The sequence below is a fragment of the Culex pipiens genome, chromosome 3 (genome assembly GCF_016801865.2).
Source record: "Culex pipiens pallens isolate TS chromosome 3, TS_CPP_V2, whole genome shotgun sequence".
Taxonomy (NCBI): Eukaryota; Metazoa; Arthropoda; class Insecta; order Diptera; family Culicidae; genus Culex; species Culex pipiens.
The window spans coordinates 61,947,282-61,973,061 of record NC_068939.1 but is presented as its reverse complement, the minus strand read 5'-3'; the positions used below and the strand labels follow the sequence as shown (position 1 = coordinate 61,973,061).

The window sequence follows — 25,780 nt, the reverse complement described above, 5'->3', positions numbered from 1 at the left end:
AAACACCGTAAAGGCCATATTATAAATTTTTTTTTCCTATTAATCTCTGATTTATACTTAATGTTTATAATTTTGGAAAACGCTCTTTTCATAGATTGATTTTCAGTAATGTCTATAAGCCTGTCATTTAGCTGCACGAACTTGGCCATTTTTAAAAATATAGCATAGTATTGTTCTCAAAAAATCCTCTTTTTATGGTCAAGTGAAAATAATAAAGATACAAACAATTCTCAAAAAAGCAAATTGCGAGAAAATGTTTAGTTTAGAAAAATTGTCAACCTTCCAGTTTTATTGAACAAAATGGAGTAATTTTGTTTTTTTTTTAATTCGGATCTGTGACACCATGAATGATCTTAGATACGAAAAATATACTTTTATGTTGAACTAAAAATATGTATGTAAAATTATGTGAAAGTCACGAACTATTGAATATCTGCCATTTTTTTTCGAAGATTTATTTTTATTGTTCTTAGATATTCAAAATCAAGCCTTTTTAATAAATTGATTTGTTTATAAATATTTAACATTTCAATCAAAACACTTTGTAAATCAAATGTTTTAAACATAATTTTCTACGATTTTTTGAAATTAAATCAAAATAAAATTCCTAGCATTTTTTTTTTATTGAAAAGGTCACAATATTTCACAAAATTTTCATTTTTTAACATTGAAAATCGAACCAATAGTTTTTGAAAATAACAAGCTATTTAGGTAACACTTTAAAAAAAAACTTAATTTCATCGATTCGAATTCCGACCTTGTAGATAATTTTGTGAAATTCAAGTTTCTGACTCAATTTTACATAATAAGGCCGTTGCAAATATTTGTTTCAAAATTTATGTTGCCCCCCCCCCCCCCTCCCCTTCAAAATCGGTCCGAAAAAACAAGTGGCAAAAAAAATATTTTTTTCAAAAAACTTCAAAATTTTAAAGGAAATAGAAGTCCAACCAACTGAAAACAATTAGAAATGCATTTTCCTGCGATTAAAATCATATTTTGCATGTCTGGGATCGATCGAAAATATTTTATTTTTTTGTGAAATTCCAATGTACAGCACCGCAAAAAGTTTTTTTTTCGGCGAAAAAAAAATTTCTTCAATTCTTGGATATTTTGAAAACAAATGATTGCGAATTAACGTGGCAGGTGTAAAATGCATTTTAAAACACTTTTTCATTCAAATGTTGAGACCATGGCTTGTAATTTCAATTTCTGTATTTTTTTTACCAAAACTTAGTTATGAATTTCAAGCTTCAATTCTTTTTTATGGCGATTTCATACCAAAGCAGAATGATTCAAATCAAAAGTATTCAAATTTGGCTTGGAAGTTGCTTGGCCAAAATAGTTAGACCCGTACTTTTTTTGTTTGGCGATTAGGGTGATCCTAGCCGAGGTTTTGTGGTGTAAACATGTAAAAATCCATTAAAAGTATTTCGAAATATTATTTTTTGAAAGTAATTCATCGGATTTGCGTACATCATCGATCGAATTTCAAGTACCATGATTCTCCACAGAAATTAGTTACCATTACAGTTTGATGGAGACGCACGGTGTTTTAAGTTCGATCAATGAATCAAAATACAATAACTTTTTTTTCCAGAAAATCATATCTATCATATTTGGATATAATACGTAAAACATTAGATCTATTCCCGTACCGCAGAATTGCAGAATTTTGTAGCCAGCAAAAGTAACTTTTTTTGGAAACGCGATGCCATACTTTTCTGCAAGTTCTGCGTGTGAGCAAAAAAATGAGAGCGATAATTACAAAAGAATGTTACCAGCAGAAGAGAGAAAAGTATACCTTGAAGGCTCTACTGCAGAATTGCAGAATTCTGCAGTACAGAAATAAACCTATCCTGAAAACTAATAAAACAATTAGTTGTAGGCTTTTTGGTCCTGACCTTCAAAACAGCAAATAATGTCAATAATGTCAAAAAATCTTACTTATTCTTCAAACTTCCGAAAATAAGATTTTGAAAAATAAGGATTTGTGAAAATTGTCAAAAAAAAAAACAGTTATTTGACCACCCTCACTCTGCTAGAACCCCCTAATCGGCAAACAAAAGATACGGATTTAATTAGTTTGATGGTCAATGAAATCCCAACCAAATTTGAGCCAAATCGAGGCAATATTGATTTGGGTCCTAAATCGTCCTAAAGCTAAATCGAGGCAATATTGATTTGGGTCCTGATGTTTTGACGTGAAATTGCCGAATATTATTAAAATCAGAAAAATAAATTAAATTAATGTATTCAATATTAAATACTAATAAAATTTCGTTAAGACTAAGAACCAATTTGTGGTAGGGTAGAGTAGTCATCAATGAGACACGGGGAACAATGATAAAATGGCTCTCACAAGTCGTAGTTTCAACCAATCAGGCTCATATTTGGGGGAAAGGTGTGTCTACTGGATACACGTCTGCCATTATAGTGGCTTTGGTTATGGACGCCCTTGAAAAGTTATTCATAAATGTTTGATTCTGGGGTGTAAAAGTAAATTATGGACAAAAAATACTTTTTCGCTCGTAGGCTGCCATTAACACCAAAACTAATATTTCTTCAAATTTCTTTCGACGTTCCATAGGGATTGAGTTGGGCTACAATGTCCTTTCATTAGGTTTGGCCAAAATTTAGAATATACCCAGAATCCAGGGCTGTCTCATTGTTCCCCACTCATTTCAGCTCATGGGTAACAATGAGACACTTTGATTTTTCTTGATTAAACTTTTCAAAATCTATGGAAATCTTTCAAAACGGGAATTAAAAGTGATTTTTGGCATATTTATAGAGTTTTAACCTCATTTAACCAAAAATACAAAGTTATTTGGTATAAATATACGGATTTTACAAAATTTAAATACTTTTTAGTATAACTTTTGTTAATTAAAGTTTCATGTTGGCAAAATTGCTCTAAAATGTTCAAGGCAAGTCACCTGCAATGGAACAATACAAAAATATGATGTTTTACTAGAAAAGTATAGATTTTCGTAGAGTGTCTCATTGTTCCCCAGCTGTCTCATTGTTCCTGCCAAGTGCGTCTACAATGAGACAGTTGAATAACTCTGGCTGTAGATGTCGGATCGATCTCATATTTTGGTCAATGTTAGAACACATTAAAAGAAAGAAAATGCAACAAAAAGCTCATTAAAACATGCTGATGAAAAAATGAGAAAAATCTTTGAAAGTTGAAAATTAAAAGTGTCTCATTGATGACTACCCTACCCTAATTTTATTTGAAATCTACAACATAAACACCCAGAATTACGTCACATCTGGATATAATTTCCGGATGGGTACCGAGTCGCCAATGTTTACAAGTCGCCCTTTCTCGGAATGCATTAGTGCCTCAACATCGAATATGATAAGCACAAAAGCGCGTTACATTGTTTACATTGTATACAGATAAAGGAACCCCCAACTCCCCCTTCCATTTTTGCCCCTTAAGGGACTGCCACAACACGCACAAATCGATACGCGAACCTTGGGCCAAGGTGGGCTTAAGGGGGAGGAAAATTTGCGCGAGAAAAGAAAAATTGAATGATGAACATTGACAGCATGCAAATTGCGGTGAACCCTTAACGAACAATGTTAGCACTCTAATTTATGCTAAATATCGATCGCACTAATGACACTCACTAGCAGCAGCACAGTGTGGTGTCAGTCTAGATATGTTAACTACACTTTGGTGGCGGTGGAATCGAAGCCGACATGTGCACTAGGTGGAATGTCGCCTTTAATTAAAATAATTGGAATACTCCTGGCTGGATAAACGCCCGCTCTCTCTGTCTCGGGCCGTTATCGCCGGGGCCTGCAATTTTGATGTACAAGTCACTCACTGACTCCCACTGTTGTACAAGAGATTAGCGGGAGGGTAAACATTCCGGTGATGGAAATTGGTTCTATTTTTAGACGTGGTATAAATGTGTGTCGCTTGTTTCCATTTGTGTTATTAAAAATATTGTCATCTAGTTTAAAAATAAACTACACAGAAAAAAATATGTGAATTTACTCGACACGGAAAAAATGTATTACATGTAAACTCAGTTTATGTAAACTTGAGATTCGACGTAAATGGTTGAATCACACGTAAAATGAAATTTTTACGTATAATTTGTTGCAAATTTACATCAAATTGCATTTAAATTTAAATGTTTAATGACGTGCAAAAGTGTTACATCATAAATGATGTTACATTCGGAAATATTTTTTTGTGTGTACTTTATGAAGTTAATACAGATATTCAACAGTTTATTTTTTTTTAATCTTATATAAACACACTCCAAAACGGTTGATAAGGTTCTATCAAATATATATCATGCAAACATTAGTGCTTCCACAAATTAAGGTTGAGTCAGATTTTCAGTTGATGGTTGACAGTTATATAGCAACAGCGGCATTTGGCTTGATTAAGTCAACACTGATTGCAAATGCGTTTTGTGCCATTTTTATCAGCATGGTGCAAGAATACAATAAACCGTTATATTAGGGGATACGTTGAGGATTGATTTGTTGGGTAATGGGTGCAGTATCAGCAGGAGAGTACGGATTGGATATTTTGAATTTAATGCAATTATAACTTGTTTCTAAAAATTATTATTAAGTTTTTTCAATACAGAACACCAGCACTACAAAAACTAAGATTATTTAAAATAAACTGAAATTATGCATTGCCGCTATTATTCGAAATTATTTTAAAACCAACTTATGTGGAGAACTTCCCTTGTCCTCTTAAAAAGAGGATCATTAACACTTCACGTATTTCAATTCTTTCGTTCCTTGGTAGAAATAGCTTTTAATCAAATTTTCTACTTTATTAATAGTATGATAATGTTTTGAAAACGTATATTTGTCACTTGATTTTTTGAGGAATTTTAACAAAAGAAGGGGAAAAGTTGTTGAGCAATACTTTTGAAATATTCTTATCGGCAGTGGGGGTGAGATTGGGTCAAAGTGTTTTTTTTTTACGGATTTCACCATTCTCAGGTTCTTCTCAATGAAACTAAATTCTGTTAAAAGGGTAGTTTTGGATACATCTTAAGATGATCAACCTGTAAAAATCTCGTTCCTAGAACAAATCCTGTCATTTTGGCAGCTGTCTAAGTTGAGGTACGTTTTTGGCCAAAATTTACCTCTAGAAAAATCATTTTTTTTTAACTACTCGAATGTGCTCAAATGTTCGAAAATCGTTACTTCAAACATTGTAGCATGTCAATTCTATTCTCTCAAACAAGAAACACTTTTGAATGACTTGGTTTTTACCATATTTTCGTATTTGAGCATCATTTTAGTTTGCTTTGACCCAATGTCACCACCTCTAAGGGGTTAGATTGGGTCAATTTAAAAAAGAATGGGATTTAAGGTAGAGTTCATCAAAATTCCACCATATTTTGGGAAAATGTTATTATATTATTCAAGAACAATTCTATGTTAAAAGAATTTCGATGTTATTTAAATTGTTTTTTTTTTATTAAGAAATTACGAGATGTGTATCGTTTTTTGACCCATGTACCGCCACTGACGGTAATTTATGTTTCGAGGTTTATATTTCAAAGTGTGTAATAAAGTTTGAAATATTAAAAAAAAGAATTTTAATCACAGCATACTTATGAACAACAAAATTTCTCTGAACTAATCAATAATTAAAATCAATGCAGTTTTGGGAAAAAAATATCTGTGCCAGTCAAAGTAGAATCTTCACTTCAACACTTTCATTTCACATCAACAGTTCAACTGTTCTAAAGAGACTGTAACATTCTTCTCTCTTGTGCAAAATATCGGTAAAAAGAAGGCTCAGAAACAGCGATGAGTTTCTTCTTCTTCGAAAAAGTTTCTTTTGACACTCACTAAGAGAGAAATCCAAAACAGGCATGGAATAATCGCAAAAAAATCTTTTTGGCTAGCCTTCTCTGCCGTTCTACGCATAATTGTCCCATGTTCAAAATAGTGCAACTGAGAAAAACGCGATTGAAATTTTTCGACCGATTTCTGTGTTTCCACACATAATTGTCCCGTGGGTTCCTATTCGCCGTATGTGTCCCTAATCGCCCCAGTTAGCAGTTTATCACCCTTATTTGTAATTCTCTTGCTATACAACAGGTAAACAAGACATCATGCTTAGTAAACCTAAGGATTCTATTAGAGAAAATGCTTGGCGGGACAATTATGCGTAGAAGTGCAACGATGGGACAAACAGAATTGGTGTTGTTTTTAACGAGTTTCCGAACAAAGTACCAGATTTTATGTGTTTTTCTTAAAGTACACATCAAACTAAACTTAAAAATGTCATAAAGTCAAAATCGTCCAAAACTGACATGGGACAATTATGCGTAGAACGGCAGTACTGTCTTCTCCCGCAAAAGAGAGAGGAGGCGAAAAACGAAAAAGGAAATCGCTCCTGAACATTTCGAAGAATATCAATCAGTCGATAATTTTTCTAGTGAATCTAATTGTTTTGTTTACAAACATTGTTCAGCTACGAAAAGTGACTGGTCATTTTTCGACATCTACAACTGTAAAAGTGTAATCGATGTTTTCCTATCTTTTGAGCGCGAGAGAGGAGAGCCCAGTTCCTTCTGATTTTTTCTCTTGATGAGCGTCAAAAAAATTTCTCCTGATGAAGATTCTTCCATCACTGCGTGTAAACAAAACAAAATAGATTAATTCAAATGATGTATAAAGTATTATTTATATATGAAAAAAAAAAAACTGTTGTCTCTTAAAAGTTCGGGAAAGACTTTCTTGGGTGGGAGAAGTTCACCAGCGAAAAATTCAGTTTTGCGATAACTTTATATCAAAATGTCAGACGCTCCTGAATGGGAATTGTAAGATTTGACATGAAAAACGTCAGAGAGATTCTTGGTGATATCGTTTTCTCATTGAGTTCTTTTGAGAGTTCTGGCAAGATTTTTTATCGTGTTCCACCATATCAGCATATCCTTTCTTCAAAGCAAAAACAGAAAAGAATGAAATGCTGATACCTCAGATAACAATATTTATTTGCAAAATTGAAATGCAAACATCTTATGAAACCGATTATAAATTTTCCAACATCTTCGAAATGTGTAATCAATTCTAAAAAAGGTACGATTACAAACACACTTGCAAGCTTATTTAAATTTATTTCTTGCTGTTATCCAAATACTCCGTACTAACCTGCTGCTAACGATGCACCGTAGCTAAATGTAATTGTACTAAAGATACCAACAAGTGCTCGCTTTCCAAGAAACATGAATGAGAGCGTATCTAACACAGCTTAACGGCCAATTGTATTATTTTTAAGTATGTATGTGTACACCGATACGACGATACCAATTCATTGATTGATCTGTAGATCATTGATGGTGGATGGATGCTGCATGTTTTTTTCTCTCTCTATTGTATGTTCGATGGATAGATGAATGGAGAGGTAGGTTGAATGATTTTTGTATGTACACTTGCCCTCAGCTGACCAACTGTGAATGGTCAGTGCTGCGGCGGGATATGGGAGGCTATGGAGTGTGGTGATGGAGCCCATTCCCCGGGAGATCACGGACACTAACCTGTAAGCTGCTGTAGCTGCTGTACTTCCGTTTTGGTCCAAAGTGGAACCCACCGTGGGAGTGCTCGTTGACGTGACGATGCCTCAGCAGCAGCGCCCTCATGATGACCGGTTTGTCGTCCTCGTGGATCAGCTCGTCGGTGACCATCTTGAACAGAATGATAAGGCGGTCAATTGTAGAGTTCAAAGCTTCGATGCCTCAGTTCTCACCTGTTCTACAATTCGGTACGCCACCGATGGCAGGTCCTTCTCGTCCAAATCCATCAGCACAACGCCCGTTTCGAGGCATCGCCGCAGGTTGAGCAGCGAGTGGAACGAAAGCGACGCCACGTGGGGACGACCCCACCGATCGGCACCCTCTTCGACGTCCTCCTCGTACTTGATCCAACGGGCCGTTTCCTTCCATTCTCGCTCCTCGCCCGTTCCGGTCAGCTCGTCCAGCTGAACAAACACCTCGTGCGGGCTGTGATCGTACAGCTTCTTGCATTTGCTCGAACTTAGCAGCTGGTCCAGCTTATCATTGTCCTTCCGGTTGGTACTGACCACGGACGCCGACACACCACTTGCCGACTGGGCGCTGACCTTGTGCCGGCGCAACGCCCTCGGATCGTCCGATCTGTGCGAAGTCAACTCATCGATGTCGGCTTCCTGTAAACAAATACACACGTTGCAACCTCCATCGATGAGTTCCCGATTCCGAAGCCTACCTGCAACGTAGCGTCCTCTGGCTGGACGGAAACCCGCCTGGTGCCGGTGCTAGCACCCTCAGCTCCACTTTGGCGTCTCCACTCGGGGTGGTACTCTTGCAGGGAAAACTTTCTTGATTTGTGAGGATGGTGTCGTCTGAACAAAAAAAAATGTTTTATTGTAAAATGTTATCATGTTTTAAGCAGGTTAACTCACTCGGTGCGGCGGCGACGTTCCTCGTTGGTGTCCTCGATTTGCAGCCCTACGAACTGGGCAGGCTGGTCCTGGCTGTCGAAGCGAACGTTTCGTCTGGCACTGTTGTCCTGTTAGGAAGAAGTTAGTATGATGGTTGATTAAAATTGATACCCTTTCTTTAAAAAAAAATAATTTGAAGACGTATTCTGAGCAGTCATAAATCGAATGAAAAGGTGATTAAAATACTAATTTATGGATCAATTTGCAAAAAATAGTAGTTTATGCAACAAGTTGTAAAAAGAGGATTTTTTCAGAACGAGTCATACATCTACGAAGAGTGCTGAAAAAAAACAAGTTTTGCAACGAGTTTTTATACAACATTTTTTGCAATTCCGAAAAACACCCATTGAGTGAAGTCACCAGCTCGAATGACTGTTTCGACCTTGACATTTTCTCGGATTCTAGCCAAAGTCCTGAACCAGGTCGTGACCCAAACCAAGACAGCCACCTGACGATACGACCATCACCGGGACGCACGGTATACGGCACTATGGAAGCCCCCGATCACTCCGTCACAGTCGAGTTCCCAGCCAGCGGCCAGCACAGCCGTCCCGGTCCTGTGTTCGGAGATCGAGAGGGGGTCTTCCAAGCCGCCCCCACAGGCGAGTACCGTTCAAATCAAGTGACTTCTTGCTCTGAAAATTCTTCAGCTTTCAGTTCTCGGCCGAGTACAAGTCACCAGCATGACAGAGCTGCCCGTGAGCCTTTCACGGAATCGCAGGCTCCCACCCCGCCTTCGTCAACAGACACCAATGCTAGTGGAACGTGTCAGCAGATCCGGTTCTACTACCAGAACGTACGAGGATTAAAAAGTAAAGTGGACGAGTTTTTCCTGAATTGCCTTGATTGCGACTACGACGTCATTATGCTGACCGAAACCTGGCTGGACGACTCAATAAATGCTGTGCAGCTGTTTGGAAATGCTTTTGAAGTGTTTTCTACTCATCGCAACGCCGGAAACAGCCGCCGTACCGTGGGTGGCGGTGTACTCATAGCTGTCCGGAAGTCCTTGGATTCGACTGTATGCGCTGAAGCTGCTGCTGTTAATCTAGAACAAATCTTCGTCAAAATTCAGCTGAAGACGCAGAAGGTTTTTGTCGGCTGTTTCTATCTACCTTCCGAAAAACGCTACGAACATCAATTGGTAGAGGATCACATAACCTGCATTGAATCCGTTGCTGGACTCGCTGATCCAAGCGATTACATTGTGGTCGCCGGAGATTACAATCAGTCCAATCTGGTTTGGAAGGCGCTATCCGGCAATCGCTCGTTCGCCGACCCCCTGCACACGCACACGCGCTGTCGGATGGAAAAAACAACACATGAAGTGCTAATCGATGGTGTCGCTAGAAACAGCTTGCATCAATGCAATCTCGTACCCAATCATCAGAACAGAATCCTTGACCTTATCTTCATCAGTGATGGCGCTGAACGCACTGCAGTGTCTGAAGCGAACGACTCTCTAGTTCCTCTAGATAGGTATCACCCTGCACTGGTTTTCGATCTCTCCGCTGTTTTGGACGCAGAATTCGAAGACGTTCACGACCCCCTCGATCTGAACTTCCGGAAGACAGACTTCAGCGAGCTGATTCGGAGCTTGGAAAACACTGACTGGACAAGTGTTTTAGGATCTTCAGATGTTGATGCAGCAGTTGATATCTTCGGATCTGTCGTACGAGAACTTCTCGCGAGGCACACCCCCTGCCGGCGACCTCCTCGAAAACCGGCTTGGAGCAACGCGAGTTTGCGCGAACTCAAAAGGCAACGAGCTGCTGCCCTCGAGCGATACACCCAGCACCGCGGACCGATTACACAAGCTGTGTTTAAAGCTGCCAGCTCCCGATACAAATCTTACAACAAGCGCTGCTACAAAAGCTACATCCGAAAAACACAAGAAAATCTTCGCCGCAACCCGTCGCAGTTCTGGTCCTTTGCAAAATCTAAATATCAAGAAAATGGACTGCCCTCTACTATGGTTTTAGGAGAGACTGTAGCCAAAACGAACGCCGAAAAGTGCACCCTTTTCGCCCAACACTTTGCATCTGTTTTTCAACAACCTGGTCCAGCACCTGCCTCTGAACAGCATCTGGAACTGGTACCGCGCGACGTAGTGGACATCGATGTTTTCGTCGCTTCCAAGGACATGTTAAAACGTGCATCGCTGAAACTAAAGTCGTCGAACGCGCCAGGACCTGACGGCATCCCATCGGTAGTGCTCAAGCGCTGTTTCGAACAACTGTCGGAGCCGCTTTTGAAAATTGTGAACCTGTCCTTGCAACAATCCAAGTTTCCAACTGCATGGAAGAAATCAGTGATGTTTCCGGTGTTTAAAAAGGGTGCAAAACGATTGATTGGGAATTACAGAGGAATCACTTCTCTCTGCGCTGGATCGAAGCTTTTAGAAATTGTTGTTGGTGAAGTCATCTCTTTCAATTGCCGCAGCTTCATCTGTCCCGAGCAACACGGATTTATGCCAGGAAGATCTGTCACTTCAAACCTGATGGAATTTACAAACTTCTGCATCGAGAATATTGCGGCGGGTCGACAAGTAGATGCAGTTTACACTGATTTGAAGGCAGCTTTTGACCGCTTGGACCATACCATCGTGCTCCAGAAACTTGCTAAGCTCGGATTCTCATCTCGCATGTGTCGCTGGCTGGAATCATTCCTCAAAGAACGGATAATCCAAGTAAAGATTGGTACATCGCTGTCAGCCGAGTTTTCTAACGGATCGGGTGTCGCACAAGGAAGCAACCTTGGCCCACTTGTGTTCACTGTGTTCTTCAACGACTCCAACGCCCTTTTTGTCGACAAATGCAAGCTCCTGTATGCTGACGACTTCAAAATTTTCTTGGCCATCGACAACCTCGCTGATTGCTACGGTCTTCAGTCTCGCCTCGACAAGTTCTCTAACTGGTGTGACGTGAACCGCTTGGAACTCAGCGTGCAGAAGTGCACAACTATTTCCTTTCACCGGAAAACAAGGCGCGAGGTGTTTTCGTTTGATTACTCGCTAGGTGGGCACGTGCTCGAGCGGCTCGAAGTCGTGAAAGACCTTGGGGTCCTACTTGACGAAAAGCTTACCTTCCGGCAGCATCTATCAGCAATAGTAGACAAGGCTTATAGACAGCTCGGGTTTCTGTTCAGAATGGCGCGTGAATTCGATGACCCGCTCTGCCTTCGGTCGTTGTACTTTGCCTTGGTCAGGTCCCATTTGGAATATTCGTCCGTAATCTGGTCTCCTTATCATCAAAACTGGATTGACCGTATCGAGAGAATCCAGAAGAAGTTCGTGTGGTACGCCTGCAGAAAAATGCCCTGGAACGACCCTACACGACTGCCGAGCTACGAAGCACGCTGCAACCTGCTTGGCATCGAAACACTGGAGACGCGACGAACCATTGCGAAAGCTGTCTTCGCTGCTAAGATCCTGACCGCCGAAATTGATTGCCCACATCTTTTATCCCTACTAAATACAAATATTTCTTCCAGAAATCTGCGTCCTCGAGCTGACCAGGGGCTTCTCGCACGCTCGTTCGCAAGGACAGACTATCAGCGCAACTCGCCCGTGAGGTCCATTTCTGACGCTTTTAACGACGCCTACAGGTTTTTCGAATTTCACGAACCCGTGAGCAAGTTCCGCGAAAAGCTGCGCGCCGAGTTCAAGGAGAGGACACGAATTCGTTTAAGTAGAAACTAAAATGACAATTTTTTAACGCGTTGTAAATTATGTTCGTACTGTGCTACCTGTAATTGTATTTTATTTTATTTGTAAGAACATCGAGCAATACCAAACCATGTAGACCATTTAGGTCCGATGGTTTAATAAACAACAATTAAATGGAACAATTCAGCCCTGAAATGGGTGCTTAAAAATTGAAATATTTAGCACTTGCATCGATATTGTTTTGATTTGAACGGTGGATTGGCATTTTACATAAAATTCCATTCTAAGGAAGTTTTTTTTCATAGCAAGAATATTGTTTGCAACTCATTGCATTTCTTCATTTTTTCAGCACACACTTACAGCACTTGTTGCATAAACTACTATTCCAGTGCTCTTATTTTTGTTGATGAAAACTAATGCATTTCGTCATTTGAGAATGGAACAGGAAAAGTCAGTAGTTCAACCATGGAATTGAAAAACACGCAACTTGAAAATAATTGATGACTTTCTTCTTAATTTCCTTGTTTTTCAATTCCGTTGAGAAACTACTGATTTTTCCTGTTCCAAGAGAAGTAACATAAATTATAATTATTACATAAAGTAGCCTAAAATGACCTCCAAAACACTATATTAATTGAAAAATGAATTGAATTGAAAAAAAGACAATATCGACATTTCATAAAAGCTTCAACTTTTATTTGGAGAAATTGAATATGTGTAACTCAAAATTGGTAAATCAGAAAATTCACAAATTTTTAGTTTTTCGACAATAAGAATTGGATAAAAAATTGCTGAGATTGCTTAAGAGTAATTTTTAGCTCACCGAAATTGATGAAAGTTATGTAAAATTGCTCACTCGACTTAATGGCGGTTTCGAAAAGTACTGCAAATTACGCATGAGTTAAAAATTATTAGAAAATATATCAAGAAGTTGCAATTTCGATTTATCTGAAATGAGCGTTTTAAATCTTACGTGTTATTCTGGGGCCACCAGCCTACGTTTTTTGGATGAGAAATTGACATGTAAAATCTATAATTTTCAATGAATTAACTATGTTACGTAAGTGCCATTAAGTAGAAAAGCATTTGAAATCAACCGCCTTTAGTACATCAAAAACATTTTTTTTAATTTGTTTTGGTGAAATGTGAAAAAAATGTGTGATTTTTATTTACTAAAGGCGGTTAATTTCAAATACTTTTCTACTTAATGGCGCTTACATAGCATAGTAAAATCAATGAAAATTATAGATTTTGCTTGTCAATAGCTATTATAAAACAATGCATAAAAAATCAACATTATTATTTTTAAAACCACTTTATCTTTACAAAGTTGGACAGTGATTAATATGGAGACATATATTTAACATTGTCTTCACGTTGGTGGTCTACCTTAAAAAAAAGTTTTAATAAATGATTTTCATATTTTTTTTGAAGAGACATGCCATCCTGCATTTTTTGTGAGTCTTTTTGTAACATTTTAGGCTATTTCCACCAAAAAAAATAACCAAAAAAATCCTGATATCGCCTTTAAATTTTACTTTTAAACATAAAAAACGAAAAATCTCATAGAAGTTGTATGTTTTTTTCATTCAGTGTATTGTTTCAAAAAGCTCGTTCAATTTCCTTCATGTTTGTCTTTGACCACTTTTTGATAGGATGGAATAGCTTTGAGATACAGTAATTTTTAAATTAAATACAAAAATATTTATATAACTTTCGACCTGTTATTCTCGAGTGAAACTGGTTCCATCTACACAAAAATGGCTTATATAAGCATAGGATAACATGTCTACAAAGTGTCATTGAAATCAGAGAGGGTCGAATACAAAAGTATCTGAAAAATTCTTGTTTTGAACTGGAGTTTCTCAATAGCAGCAAACAAGGAAACATTTTTTTCTAGAGTTAAAATTTTTATAGTTAAACACATTTTATTGGAACAATTTCGTAGAATTTTATTTAAAAAAAAATATTTATAAATTATTTTGATTTTCTTGTAGACAATTAAAAAATGCAGTTCACTCAAATACATGAATTTTTAATTACACTTTAATTACATGAAATCAAAATCTCAGAAAAACTTTGGGTTGAAATGTTTTCTCAAGTAGTTCAGTTATGTACTTTATTTTCTAACATTCGGTCATGAAACTTGTAAAAACGAAACGAAACTATTGGCACTACGCCCCCCGGGGCATGGCCTTCCTCTAACGTGGGATTTCTGCTCCAGCGCCTCTGACGAGACAGGAGAAACCGGGACCGACGTTTTACTTCACCATCCGATAGAAGCTCAGTGGATAAGGCGGGAATCGAACCCGCGTCTCATAGCATCATCGGGATCAGCAGCCGAAGCCGCTACCCCTGCGCCACGAGACCCACTTGTATCGATATTGAATATATGTAAATCAATGTAAACATTCCCTCTAGCTTATTTGCGGTAAACCTTGCCCTTGCGTGGAGCAATCTAAATGTTAAACAGGACATCGCTCTCCTCCCTCCACATTCCACCCAAAAGTGGTTCTATGCGAGTTCAACCGTTTTCACTTTTGAAAATCCAATCAAGTTAACCGTTTAGCATCAATTGCTGGGTTGCGAAACAAAAGTGCCCTAAACTTACCCACTGTTCGCCCTGCAGCGTCGAGCCCTGGTCAACGACCGGCGGCGGGTCGTCGTGGACGGCCTCGCTAAAGTCGTTGGACGAGTTGTCCGCTAGGGTCGTGTCGTTGGACGGTTTGGGCGCCGCCGATTCGCTCTTCGAGGACATCGAGATCGGGCTGGTCGGGGTCGTCGACGGCAACGAGGAGCCATTGTTGGCACCGGACGCCCCGGAGTTGTCCATGGGGCGGAGGCTGGTGGTCGCGGGTCGGCTCGTTTCTTCGTACTTTAGCGGCGATTGGTCCACCAGCACGTCGTCATTGAGGCGCTTCAGTTCGAACTTTTCCTTGTCGGTGCCGACGGAACCGAACACCTTTTCCATCTCATCGTCCAGCTGCACCTGGTCCGGGTCATTGTTGCTGGTCTGATTTGAGAGGGGGGAGGGAAATGTTCAATTAGTCTTTGGTTGATTGAGGCTTGTTTGTACTTCTTTTAACAGATTTTTATGAATTCACAATTTTGAAGTTTGATGAATCATGAAAAGAACTTAGGAGTAGTGTAGCAAGCTTCGGAAGTTTATATGAACGAGTATTTTGTTGTTGTGGATCCATTAGGCTAATTCCGGTATTGCATACAAAATTTAACTAAAACTGATTAAAAACGTGATTAAAATAAGTAAATAATGTGTCTAGAAAAAAACTTATATTAATCTTGAAAAATTATAAAAAAGCATATTTAGTACTAACATACATAATCCCCTCCAAGTATCTTTTTAGCGATCTCCGTAAAATTTTCAATAATAACGAACGAAATGCCGTTTCCCGCACAGCAAAAAATCCATTGGTAAAATAGCATGCAAAAGCATGCACATTACCTTTGTGAGAAAATACATTCAATATTACACACTGCATGTAAAAAAAAGGCAAAGCAATCCACATTAACGACCCCCGGGTCTTTTGTGGTCTCTGTTGCAAGTTTTTGCTCATTCCTAGGCGTCCGAAGGTTATGTGTGGTGAGTCACCCAAAACCTATTTTACGCAAATGGACCGACGTTTTACTTCCCCATCCGATAGAAGGCGTGATCAGGCAAATCTTGTCTCGAAAAATGCCACCGGGTCCGTCTGGGATTGAACCCAGGCCTTACTGGGGTGAGAGGCTACCACGCTAACCACTAAACCACCGGACTCGTACAATTTTTGTAAACACAATGAAAAAGTTGTAACCGACGGGATTCAAACCCACCACTGAACAGTAAAGCCTGGCGACTTATCTCGCTCGGCCATCAGACCGATGAAGAATGGAAAGGATAAACGCATATCTTGACGTTTCGGTCAAGTATGTATCCCATACTGATGAGTTACATATTTCAGGGTGTAATATTACATAACATTTCGTAAAATAGTTGGTAGAGTTGTCCTCTCGGCTTGTTATTGTGGGTGTAGAATTAATTCAAAATCCCTATTTTTTTTAAATTGTAGCTCTATAAATTTCATTGAAAACTCGATTCCACTAAATTTCCACACAAGTAAACGCACCGCAAAACCGTCTCCAATGAGCGATGCGACTTTAGCTTGATTGAGCCCGTGACAGAATGAGTAATTGGATTTTTAATTGATTGTTTTCGCGAGATAACTTCGTCACCGTATGGAAACCGTGGGCGTGATGCGATAGTCACGACTGGTTGTGGCCAAACTGTATATCTCGGTTCGGGAATCATCCCACATGAGTTGATGCGGCACTGCACGCGGAGGTTTAGTAGGGTGGAGTGCTTAAATTGAATTGATATTGAGTTTAATCACACTGACTTCATTGGGTTGATGAAACTGTTGTTTTGGAGCACGATTTCTGCATAAAGTTTCTGAATAAATTTGTAACTAGATCTCTGTGAAAGCTGCTGCTTAGATGTTTTTAACGAGAAAAGTTCGTTACCTCAGGAAAGAACAAAAAAAAAATCCCAATTTATGTACCCCCACACAATGTGACAATTGGTGACATGTTCTCCGAAAGAAAACAACAAAACAGAAAGTCTCCTAGCAGCAATTTCACGTTCGGCAGAGATTCTGCAAATTCTCAGCATGTCAGCAATCAGACAAACGACTGTGCTTCTTCTGCTTAAGTGACGCTCGTTAGGGACTCCCGAAATCGCACTCAACCGTTCACTGTCACACCGGTGCGCTATCTGGGCGGCAATTCTGGCAATTGCCTTAAGCCTCTCTCTCACCTGTGTGCGCATCCCCAGACAGATCCTTTCGTCGAATTCGCGTCGACGACGCCCACCTCGACCCACCTGGCCCCGAGCACCCGAATTTATCTATCCGACAGTCGTCGCCGTGCGTCACGTCGCGTCTTCGTCTTGGCTAAAAATAGGGCAATTTCGGTGCTTCATCTTAGCCGCGCAATCGTAGGTATGATGTGAACCCGATTCCCCGCACGCAGCTCACTTTCCAATGCTCGATATTGATGGAAGTTTTATGGACTCTTGCGGTTCTTGGATTCGTGGATTTTCACGGAACAAGGATTGAGCTGCCGCGAGAGTACTGCTAATCCATTTGAAGACCTGATGGTTTTTAATGATGATTGCTTAATTCTACAAAAAAAAAACAGTTTTTTTCTAGAGATTGTGGTTTCTTTTATAAGATATCGTCAACAAAAGAAATTTATTACTCCAATCGAAAATGCTACAAAATTAGGCTTACCAAATCTTTGTAGTCAATCCTTTATTATCCTTTATCTTGATATTTTAATGTTACTTTGAATGATTCCTATCGAGGAATTAAAAGTGAGAGTGTGTGCGTGCAACATGGAGTTAAAATTTTCAAATTGCCATGGTAATCTTCACAGAAAGTTTAGCTCCATGTTGCACACACTCTCACTTTTAATTTCTCGATTACTTTCTAATTGATTAGGCTTAGTGATTTTTCACGCTCGAAAAATGCAAATTTAACGGGGACCTCAATTTCAAAACACCAATTTTTTTTTCAATTTCAAAACACCAAATTCCACGCAAATTTCGCGGAACGTGAAAAATGTTATAATAACTCTCAGTCTGCGATCAGCAGAGAAGCGAGTCAGACGTGCGTCCCTCACAAACCAAAAAGTGCTAGATGTGCAAAAAATGCCTCACGGCAAGAAAAAGAGGCGGTCCTCACCAGCAGGATCGGCAGATTTGAAGAAGCTAAAGAATGCCGAAGCGCTACCTGCAAAGCCAGGCAGTTTGAGCAAGGACGCTCAAAAATTGTCTGGAAACCAGTTCGCTACTCTCCCTGTGGACGTGAGCGAGAAGGAAGAATTTGAACGACGGGAAAAGTTGCCACCCATTTTTGTGAAAACATCGTCATCGGATTCGGTGCGAAAGTGGCTGACCGGGTTTATCAAATCTGGTGCTTTACGAGCTTCCATTCGCTTGTGTGCTGATGGACTCAAAATTCTGCTACCTACCAGAAAGGATTACAACTACGTTCGGGATTTCCTGAACAACACAAAGATTGAATACTACAGCCATGACGATCCAGGTAAACGCCCCATGAAACAGGTCCTCCGAGGCCTGTATGACATGGATGTGAGTGTGCTGAAAGAAGAGCTCAAATCTCTGAAGTTGAACGTGATTGAAGTCTTCAAGATGACGAGACACAACAAGGACATCAAGTATCGTGATCAACTGTACCTGGTTCATCTCGAGAAAGGATCGACAACGCCGTCTGAGCTGAAAGCAGTTCGGGCAATTTTCAACATCATCGTGACTTGGGAACGTTATCGTCCAGTGCACCGTGACGTGACACAGTGTTCAAACTGTTTGCAGTTTGGGCATGGTGGAAGGAACTGTTTCATCAAGAGCCGTTGTGCAACCTGCGGAGGTGAGCACAAAACACAAGCTTGCGAAACAATCAACGAGAACATTGAAGCCAAATGCTTCAATTGCGGCGGCGACCATTCTACCAAGAATCGAAGCTGCCCAAAACGAGCTGAGTTTGTGAAAATTCGGCAGCAAGCGACGACGAGGCACCAACCAAATCGTCGCAAAACACCACCAACTTTCACGGACGTGGATTTTCCTGCTTTGGCGTCGCCAGGAGCGGGATCTGTTCGAGTGGTTCCAAATCTGCAGCCATTGCCGTTGAATCAGCGGCAAAAAGTTGCAGAGAATACAACACCTCCTGGCTTCAGTCAGCAACCGAGGGAAAACAAACCAGCATCAACGGATGAAGGCAGTAGTGACCTATTTTCACCACAAGAACTTATGAACATTTTCATCGAGATGACAACAACACTGCGTGGTTGCAAAACTCGTGCAGAACAAGTGAGAACCCTTGGAGGATTTATCTTAAAATACAGTTCGTAGTTTACTCGTTCTAATGATTTTGAATATTTCAATGAATTTGCTTTTTTAGTTTTAAGTTAGGATTAGTTGTTAAAGTGATTTTTTTCTTTTTTACCCAAATGTATTCGATTCAATGCAAAAATGTAAAACAATTTGAAGTAAATAAATGAATGTGAACAGTTAATAAGAAAACGAAAAATATAACAAAGATGAAGAGCATGTAGCCATACCACTTAGAATGTAAATGAAATGTAATTATTATAAGAAAGTTCAATAAAGACATATTTAATTTCAAAAAAATGTTATAATAACTCTGAAAATCTTATGTTTAAATCACAGAAACAACTTTTTATGCTTCATTATATATTATTCATCAATAAACCAAAAAAAAAATCCCTAAATTTGAACGCGACACAAAAAAAAACTCCTAATTTTTATAAAAGTTTCCATCTGGTTTATGGATGGGTTCTATTTTATTTTGAAACAAAATGCGTATTCGCATGCTTTTTTAATATTCGACTAATAAAGCTTAAAAGTGTTTGCTGATTTGCTTCTGTTTTATCAAAGCAAGATTTAACAATCCTTTCCAGCAAAAATGAGTAAAATAGTTTGAATTTTCTGCGACATTTAACCCATTCAAAATAGTGTTTAAGTTTTCGTCTCTCTTTTCGAAAACTAAATTTAAAATCAATAGGCAAAAATAATACAATTTGTAACGGAATCGAAATTTGTATTCAAAATGATAACAATAATCAAAAGAAAGGTTGTATTTTTTAACTTTCACGGGAATCATCCACCCACTTAATCAAATATTGTTAAAATTAAACAAGACTCTGGAAATAGTCTGAAATGTTTTTAAAAGGTGATTTCACAGATAAAGAAAACTCTTCATTTTATTTTGGAAAAAAACAAAGCTTGATTATTTAAATTCTTTTGAAATTATACCTTTCAAATAAATAGTAGCAAAATGTTTACTCTAGCGAATGAAAATATTACTAAATGTAGTAAAAGTTAATCTTTCCCTGTTCCTGAGGGGAACACCCGTGAAGAGTATCGGGGCCGGCATTTACAAAGCGGATTCAGTGACAGTTTATTAATCAACTTAATGTTAACATGTTAAGATTAATGTTAACATTCCATAGGTCGTCTTCCTAAGGTGTCTTGATCAGGTCCAGTTTGTGACGACACACTACCTTCCCTTTACTAAGCAATCGAATCCAGAAGGGAAAAGATCACCAGTTGTGTTGGTCCGAGCCGGGATTTGAACCCCGATCTACCGCTTACGAGGCGGAAGCGTTACCACTGGGCTACGTGGCTCGGTCACTAATTTAGTTAGTTTCTTAAAAAACTGAAAAATCTAAACAATTCTTCAAATGATTCATATCAAGCTTTTCAATTGAAATTTAATTAAATTAACTTAAATAGTTTTTATGGTCGAAATATTTCTTATGATGAAATCGTAAAATTTCACTAACCCTAAAGATGACCGGTTTTTTTTTAAATAAAAAAATGTATTAAAAGGATTTAATCCACGATCATACAAAAATATTTAAATTTTCTATAAACCCATACATGTGTTCGTGAGTTGACGTGGCTTAACTTTTAGAAAGTCAATAGTTTGGAAGTGTGATCGATTTTTTCGCCATATTTCCTCAAAATGCTGTTGAAACAGCAAAAAAAAAAAAAAAAAAACAAAAACTGTCTAAAAATATAGTACTCATACTCAAGAGTGCTCTTTCAATTTCAATCGAAGGTATTAGAAAATTTCACGCATGATTCATTTTTTGACTTCATGTATCGGAACTTTTGTTTCTGTGCTAACGGCATTTAAAAATTGAGTGCTGTTCGGGTGAAACTTAAAAAAAAACTTTCTTGGACGATTTTGTAGATTATGTTTCGTTTTTTTTGAAAAATATTTTATAAAATCGAAAAATTGATGATTTTGCTCAAAATTGAACTAAAACTGCTCTAACTTTAAAAGGGTGCAGATCTTCGTTTTTACATGAGCAAATAACTCTAAAATCTTAAAAAACGGATTTTGGGATTAACATTTTTGTGATAAAAAGTTATTTATAAAATGAGTAAATTTTTTCAAGAGTGTAATAACTATTTTTTTTCTGAACAGTCTTCATTATTACCTACATTTTATTTACTTCAGCACGTTTGGTAAATTCATTGGCCTACCATGTAAATTTATTCTACCCTGTACCGTCAGTAGGGGGTTAGATTTAGTTAAAGGTATTTTTTATTGAATTTGAAATTTATCAGACTCTTCACAATGAAACATAATTCTGTTTAAATGGTTATGTAGGGAATAAATTGAGAAAATTTTGCCGAAAAATCGCGTTCCAAAAGAAAATAGAATCTGAATCACTTTTTTTTGCAGAACATTTAATTTTCCTGTACCGTTTTTCTGCTTTACAAACTTTTTTAAACTTTCTTTCATCAGTTTAAGTAATTTTGTTTGAAATTGGCGTGTAATTATTTTGTAAGTAATTTTATTATAAATTAGAAAACCTTTGCAAAAAAACAGTTATCATTAGTGTTTGCCTGATTAGTGTTTTGCTTTCCTCACCTCAATGAGGAAAGGTGATAAAATCACTTGAAATATGAACTTCTTTATTCGACCTCGTAGACCCACCTTCACGTATACCTATCGACTTCAAATTCTGAACAAATGTCTGTGCGTGTGTATGTCTGTACGTCCGTGCACCAAAAAATATGCACATGATTATCTCCGGACTGGCTGAACCGATTTTTCCCACAAGAGCCTAGTTAATATTATAAAGTTTAGAAAAGTACTTCAAAAGTTTTGCTAAAAAAACGATTTTAGCTAAATTTCGAAAGATTGTAAAAAGGGTGGTTTTTGTAAGAAAACCCGAGGTATAAAACGTCCATTGTAGAAGGGGAGATGTTTCGAAATAAATAACGCCAACGCGTTGTGTTAGACCAGGCCTGCCCTGGGTGCTGAAAAGACAGAATGCGTAACGTGATTTTCGAAAGCTCCCCACTGCTCCCCACTAATACAACTACACTACAGCTGTAAACATAAACAAAGTAGAAGGCTATGTTCAAGCTCAAGCGTGACATATTTTTTGCTGTTGAAGTGAATTGTTTTGAAACATTTTGGATCTGTTTATGTTGATGTTTTCGATGAAAAATTAAAAGCATCCCACTTTTTTCTTCGTATACATAACTATGGGCGGCCAAAAGAGGCCTTTTTTGTTTTCCTCGTGATGAAAAATTGTGTCAAAAGTGGGTGGAATTTCGTGAATCAGAAGAGCAACCGAATGGAAGTTCCGAGATTATGTATCTTTGATGTGCAGTGATAAGTAAGATTATCCAATATTATTTGGCTGGTACCATTCATAGTTATTGATAATTCGTCGCTAACATTTCAAAAAGCGTCATAAACATAGGTTTTGCGTGAGACATAGCGATTTTGAAATGTTAGCAACGAATCATGCCAATCTCGATTTCAACCCTCTTCTTAAGATGTTTTGACTTCGAATACCTTAATAGCTCGACGCCATCGACTTTTTTTTATTCCTGACAAAATAAATTATAGATCGATCACAATACTTGCCACTTCTTGCTATTATTTTGCGAACAGTAAATTGGTTCCGCTTTGACAGTTCTAAATTGAGGCCGCTTTGCGGACAACTATTCTGCACCCAGGGCCTGCCCAACCTTTTCGGCTCAATTTTCACATTTTTGATCGTCAAAATTACAATTGTTGATTTTTTTATGGTTTCTTTGATGGAATCGGTTCTCAGTTGATCAGTGAACATAACTTTACCAAATGTTTGAAAAAATATTTATACAAGTCGTTTTTATCTACATTTTACGTCAAAAATCAATCCGGCCCGCGGGCCGGACCAATTTTTCACTTAAAACTTACATAAAAACGACCTGCAAAAATATTTTTCAAATTTTTTATCAAAGTTATGTTCACTAGACATCTAAGAAACGATTCCATCAAAAAAACCATGAAAAACTCAACAATTGTAATTTTGTCGATCAAAAATATGAAAATTGAGCCGAAAAGGTTGGGCAGGCCTGTGTTAGACTGTCCAAAACGTTCTGATTATATTGTGATCGAAAAGTCCCCCAGAGCCTCACACACGAGGTACTGAGGTTTTGCTTATAGAGCATTAATCGAGCTACTTGCTTTAATCACGGCGAGGTAAACGAAGTTTAGCTTTGTTCGCAGTTTGGGTTACTGTTGTCGGCTGTGCTGACGATGTTGGTGGCGTCGATCAATTATGCGGAAAGCAATTTCCGTAACTCCCGTCATGCTATATATTATTAAAGGTATTTGAAAGACCTTTCCAACGCGTTCAAAAGATTGAGGATTGTTATTTATACACTTTTTTGAGGCCGGAACTCAAATAGTTTGATGAAAAAGTTGTCCGGATCTGTCAAGCGACCCAACCTTGGATAGGTAATCTAAAGACCTTTCCAACGAGCCCAGAAGATTGATGATTTGTAAACCCTATCAAAAATTATAAGTACTTTAGTGTCTTTTATACACCTTTTTTAGGCCGGATCTCAGATATTTTGATAAAAATAAGTGTTATTTATACACTTTTTGAGGCTGTGTAGTGTAATCACTTTATGAATGCGAGGAAGGCACCAACCACCTAAAGGTGTATTAAGTAACGTTTTTTTGTTTGTTTTTAATTGTTTCTTTAATATTATTTATATTATAAGCTTCAAAGCTGTAACAAATTGCGTTTAGACAAACTCTGGTATTTACAAAAAAATACTGTTTCGCCTTTCTCACCGAGGTAAGGCTATAATCCTGCACTAAAAATGAACAGATCTCAGTAGTTTTGATCAAAACGATGTCCAGAGCAACCTGTGACTCATTTTTGGATAGATTATAAAAAAAAAACCTTTCCAATGAAACTTAAAGTTTCAAGATCTGGCAACCCTGTATCGAGATATGGTCACTTAAGTGATATTCATGTACTTTGTTATTCCGGATCTAAAAAAAATTAAAAAATGAAATTTGTTTTCAAACTAAACATATCTAGTCATCCCTCATATTCGGAACAGTTTACAGATCGGCCAATGTTAAAAAAATCATAGAAAAACGATAATTGAACTTAATGATTCGCTTTTACCTTCATTTGAAAGCTTTTCTTGCGATCTTTCGAATGCTGTATCGAACAACTGAAAATCAAGCTTTCATATCAAGTTTTTGAAGAAAAACTTTGACCCTTGAAATCCACAAATTCGGAACACTTTTTTCTTACGGATGTAAACAAACTTTGGTTCTCTAAATGAGTACATATTTTTTACAAAATAATGACTTCAAGCACTGAAACCAACGAAAATCAAGCTTAGTTATGTTTTATTAATGGTCTGATAACTTTTTTTTTGTAAAAATATAAGTTAAATTCAGGTGTTCCACAATTGTGGGAGGCACAATAACATCCCACAATTATGGAACAGGCGATTTGGAGGCAATGTTTTTCTGCTCTGAATAAAAATAGTCTTGAGATGCAGTTTTTTGTTTTAAAAGTGCTACTTTGTCTAGTGAAATAGCAAGATAATGTCCAAATAAAGGTCTTTTTTTTTCTGTTTGAGTATTAAGCCACTTAATCCTGATTACGAGAACTATTGTAGCGTGTTACCCATTTTTACTGTTATTAAGCATTTCCAGATCTATAACACAGTCCCTATTGAGAGGGAAAGTGCTGTTCCATCCAGATGCTGTAAACTCCTTTCCTTGTGCCTTGTGCGCTATGTATCGCTAGAACCGCGGTGACAATTTTTTCGTGTCATTTTTCAAGCTCTTCCCAGCAGCTATTATTTGCCGCGCGGGGTCTTGTAAAGACAATTGTCTTTTGTGGTGCTATATTTGCGGTGTTCCCTTTGCTCTGATCTGGACAATGCGACTGGACTGCAGTGCAATACCGATCGGCTGGGCATTATTTACATGCGAAGACACGAGGAAAGTATTTTGGGAAAGAGGCGCAAAGGAATATCCCAAGATCGATCACATGCTTGAAGAGCACGTGAAGCAACCGTTTTATACTCATGCGGTTGCTGCTACCTCTGAACTTAAACCTAAGGCTGCCACCCTGAGAAGAACCCATGACATTCCGCTTATGAGGCGAAACCCGTAACCATTCGGCCACAGAAGGTTGGCAATAAAGGTCTTAAAAATAGTAGGGTCGACAGAAAAGATGCATTTGGCATGCTATTGACAAATTATCACAAAAGTGTTTCGAATTTGTGGGTGTTCCGAATATGTGGGATGACTGTAATATTGCAGGTAAAGAGTGAGGAAGGAATCAACAACATAGTTGGATTTAGTTAGTTTTTGAATTAAAATAAAAAAAAAAGTTTTATTTTCAAAACATCGGCACAGTGACATAATGTATTTCAAAAGACAAATATTTTTTTGGGAGTAGTCAAGTAAAAAAAAAAATTACTCTTTAAATACTCTAAAAAGATTTGACTGATGTAAACGAATATGGTGACCAAAATTTTATTTTGTAATGTTTCAGGCAGGCATCAGGTCGAATTCAACTAATGTGGGCACGCTGAATTCAAAATTGATTTCAAAAATAAAAATAGGATTTTTTTTGATAATCTTAACTTAATTAAATCATGATTTTGTAAAATCATATTGTTTGTTATTATTTTTTTATTATTATTTTTTCCACCTATGACTGAAAGCTATATAAAAATAGAGGCAAACAAAACATAT

The 25,780-nt window shown here is 37.9% G+C and overlaps 1 protein-coding gene across 10 annotated transcripts in view; it reads right to left on the bottom strand.

Moving 5' to 3' along the window:
* The window catches only part of LOC120431243 (anion exchange protein 2), a 126,779-nt gene that overhangs the window by 11,911 nt on the left and 89,088 nt on the right, over window positions 1-25,780 (bottom strand). For all 10 annotated transcript variants that reach the window (XM_052711023.1, XM_052711028.1, XM_052711022.1 and 7 more), the window contains 5 exons: window positions 14,761-15,162; window positions 8,444-8,550; window positions 8,248-8,383; window positions 7,751-8,188; window positions 7,542-7,688 (listed from right to left, as the gene is read on the bottom strand). In XM_052711023.1, the coding sequence (XP_052566983.1) occupies window positions 7,542-7,688; window positions 7,751-8,188; window positions 8,248-8,383; window positions 8,444-8,550; window positions 14,761-15,162 (1,230 nt within the window). The remainder of the gene's footprint in view (window positions 1-7,541; window positions 7,689-7,750; window positions 8,189-8,247; window positions 8,384-8,443; window positions 8,551-14,760; window positions 15,163-25,780) is intronic.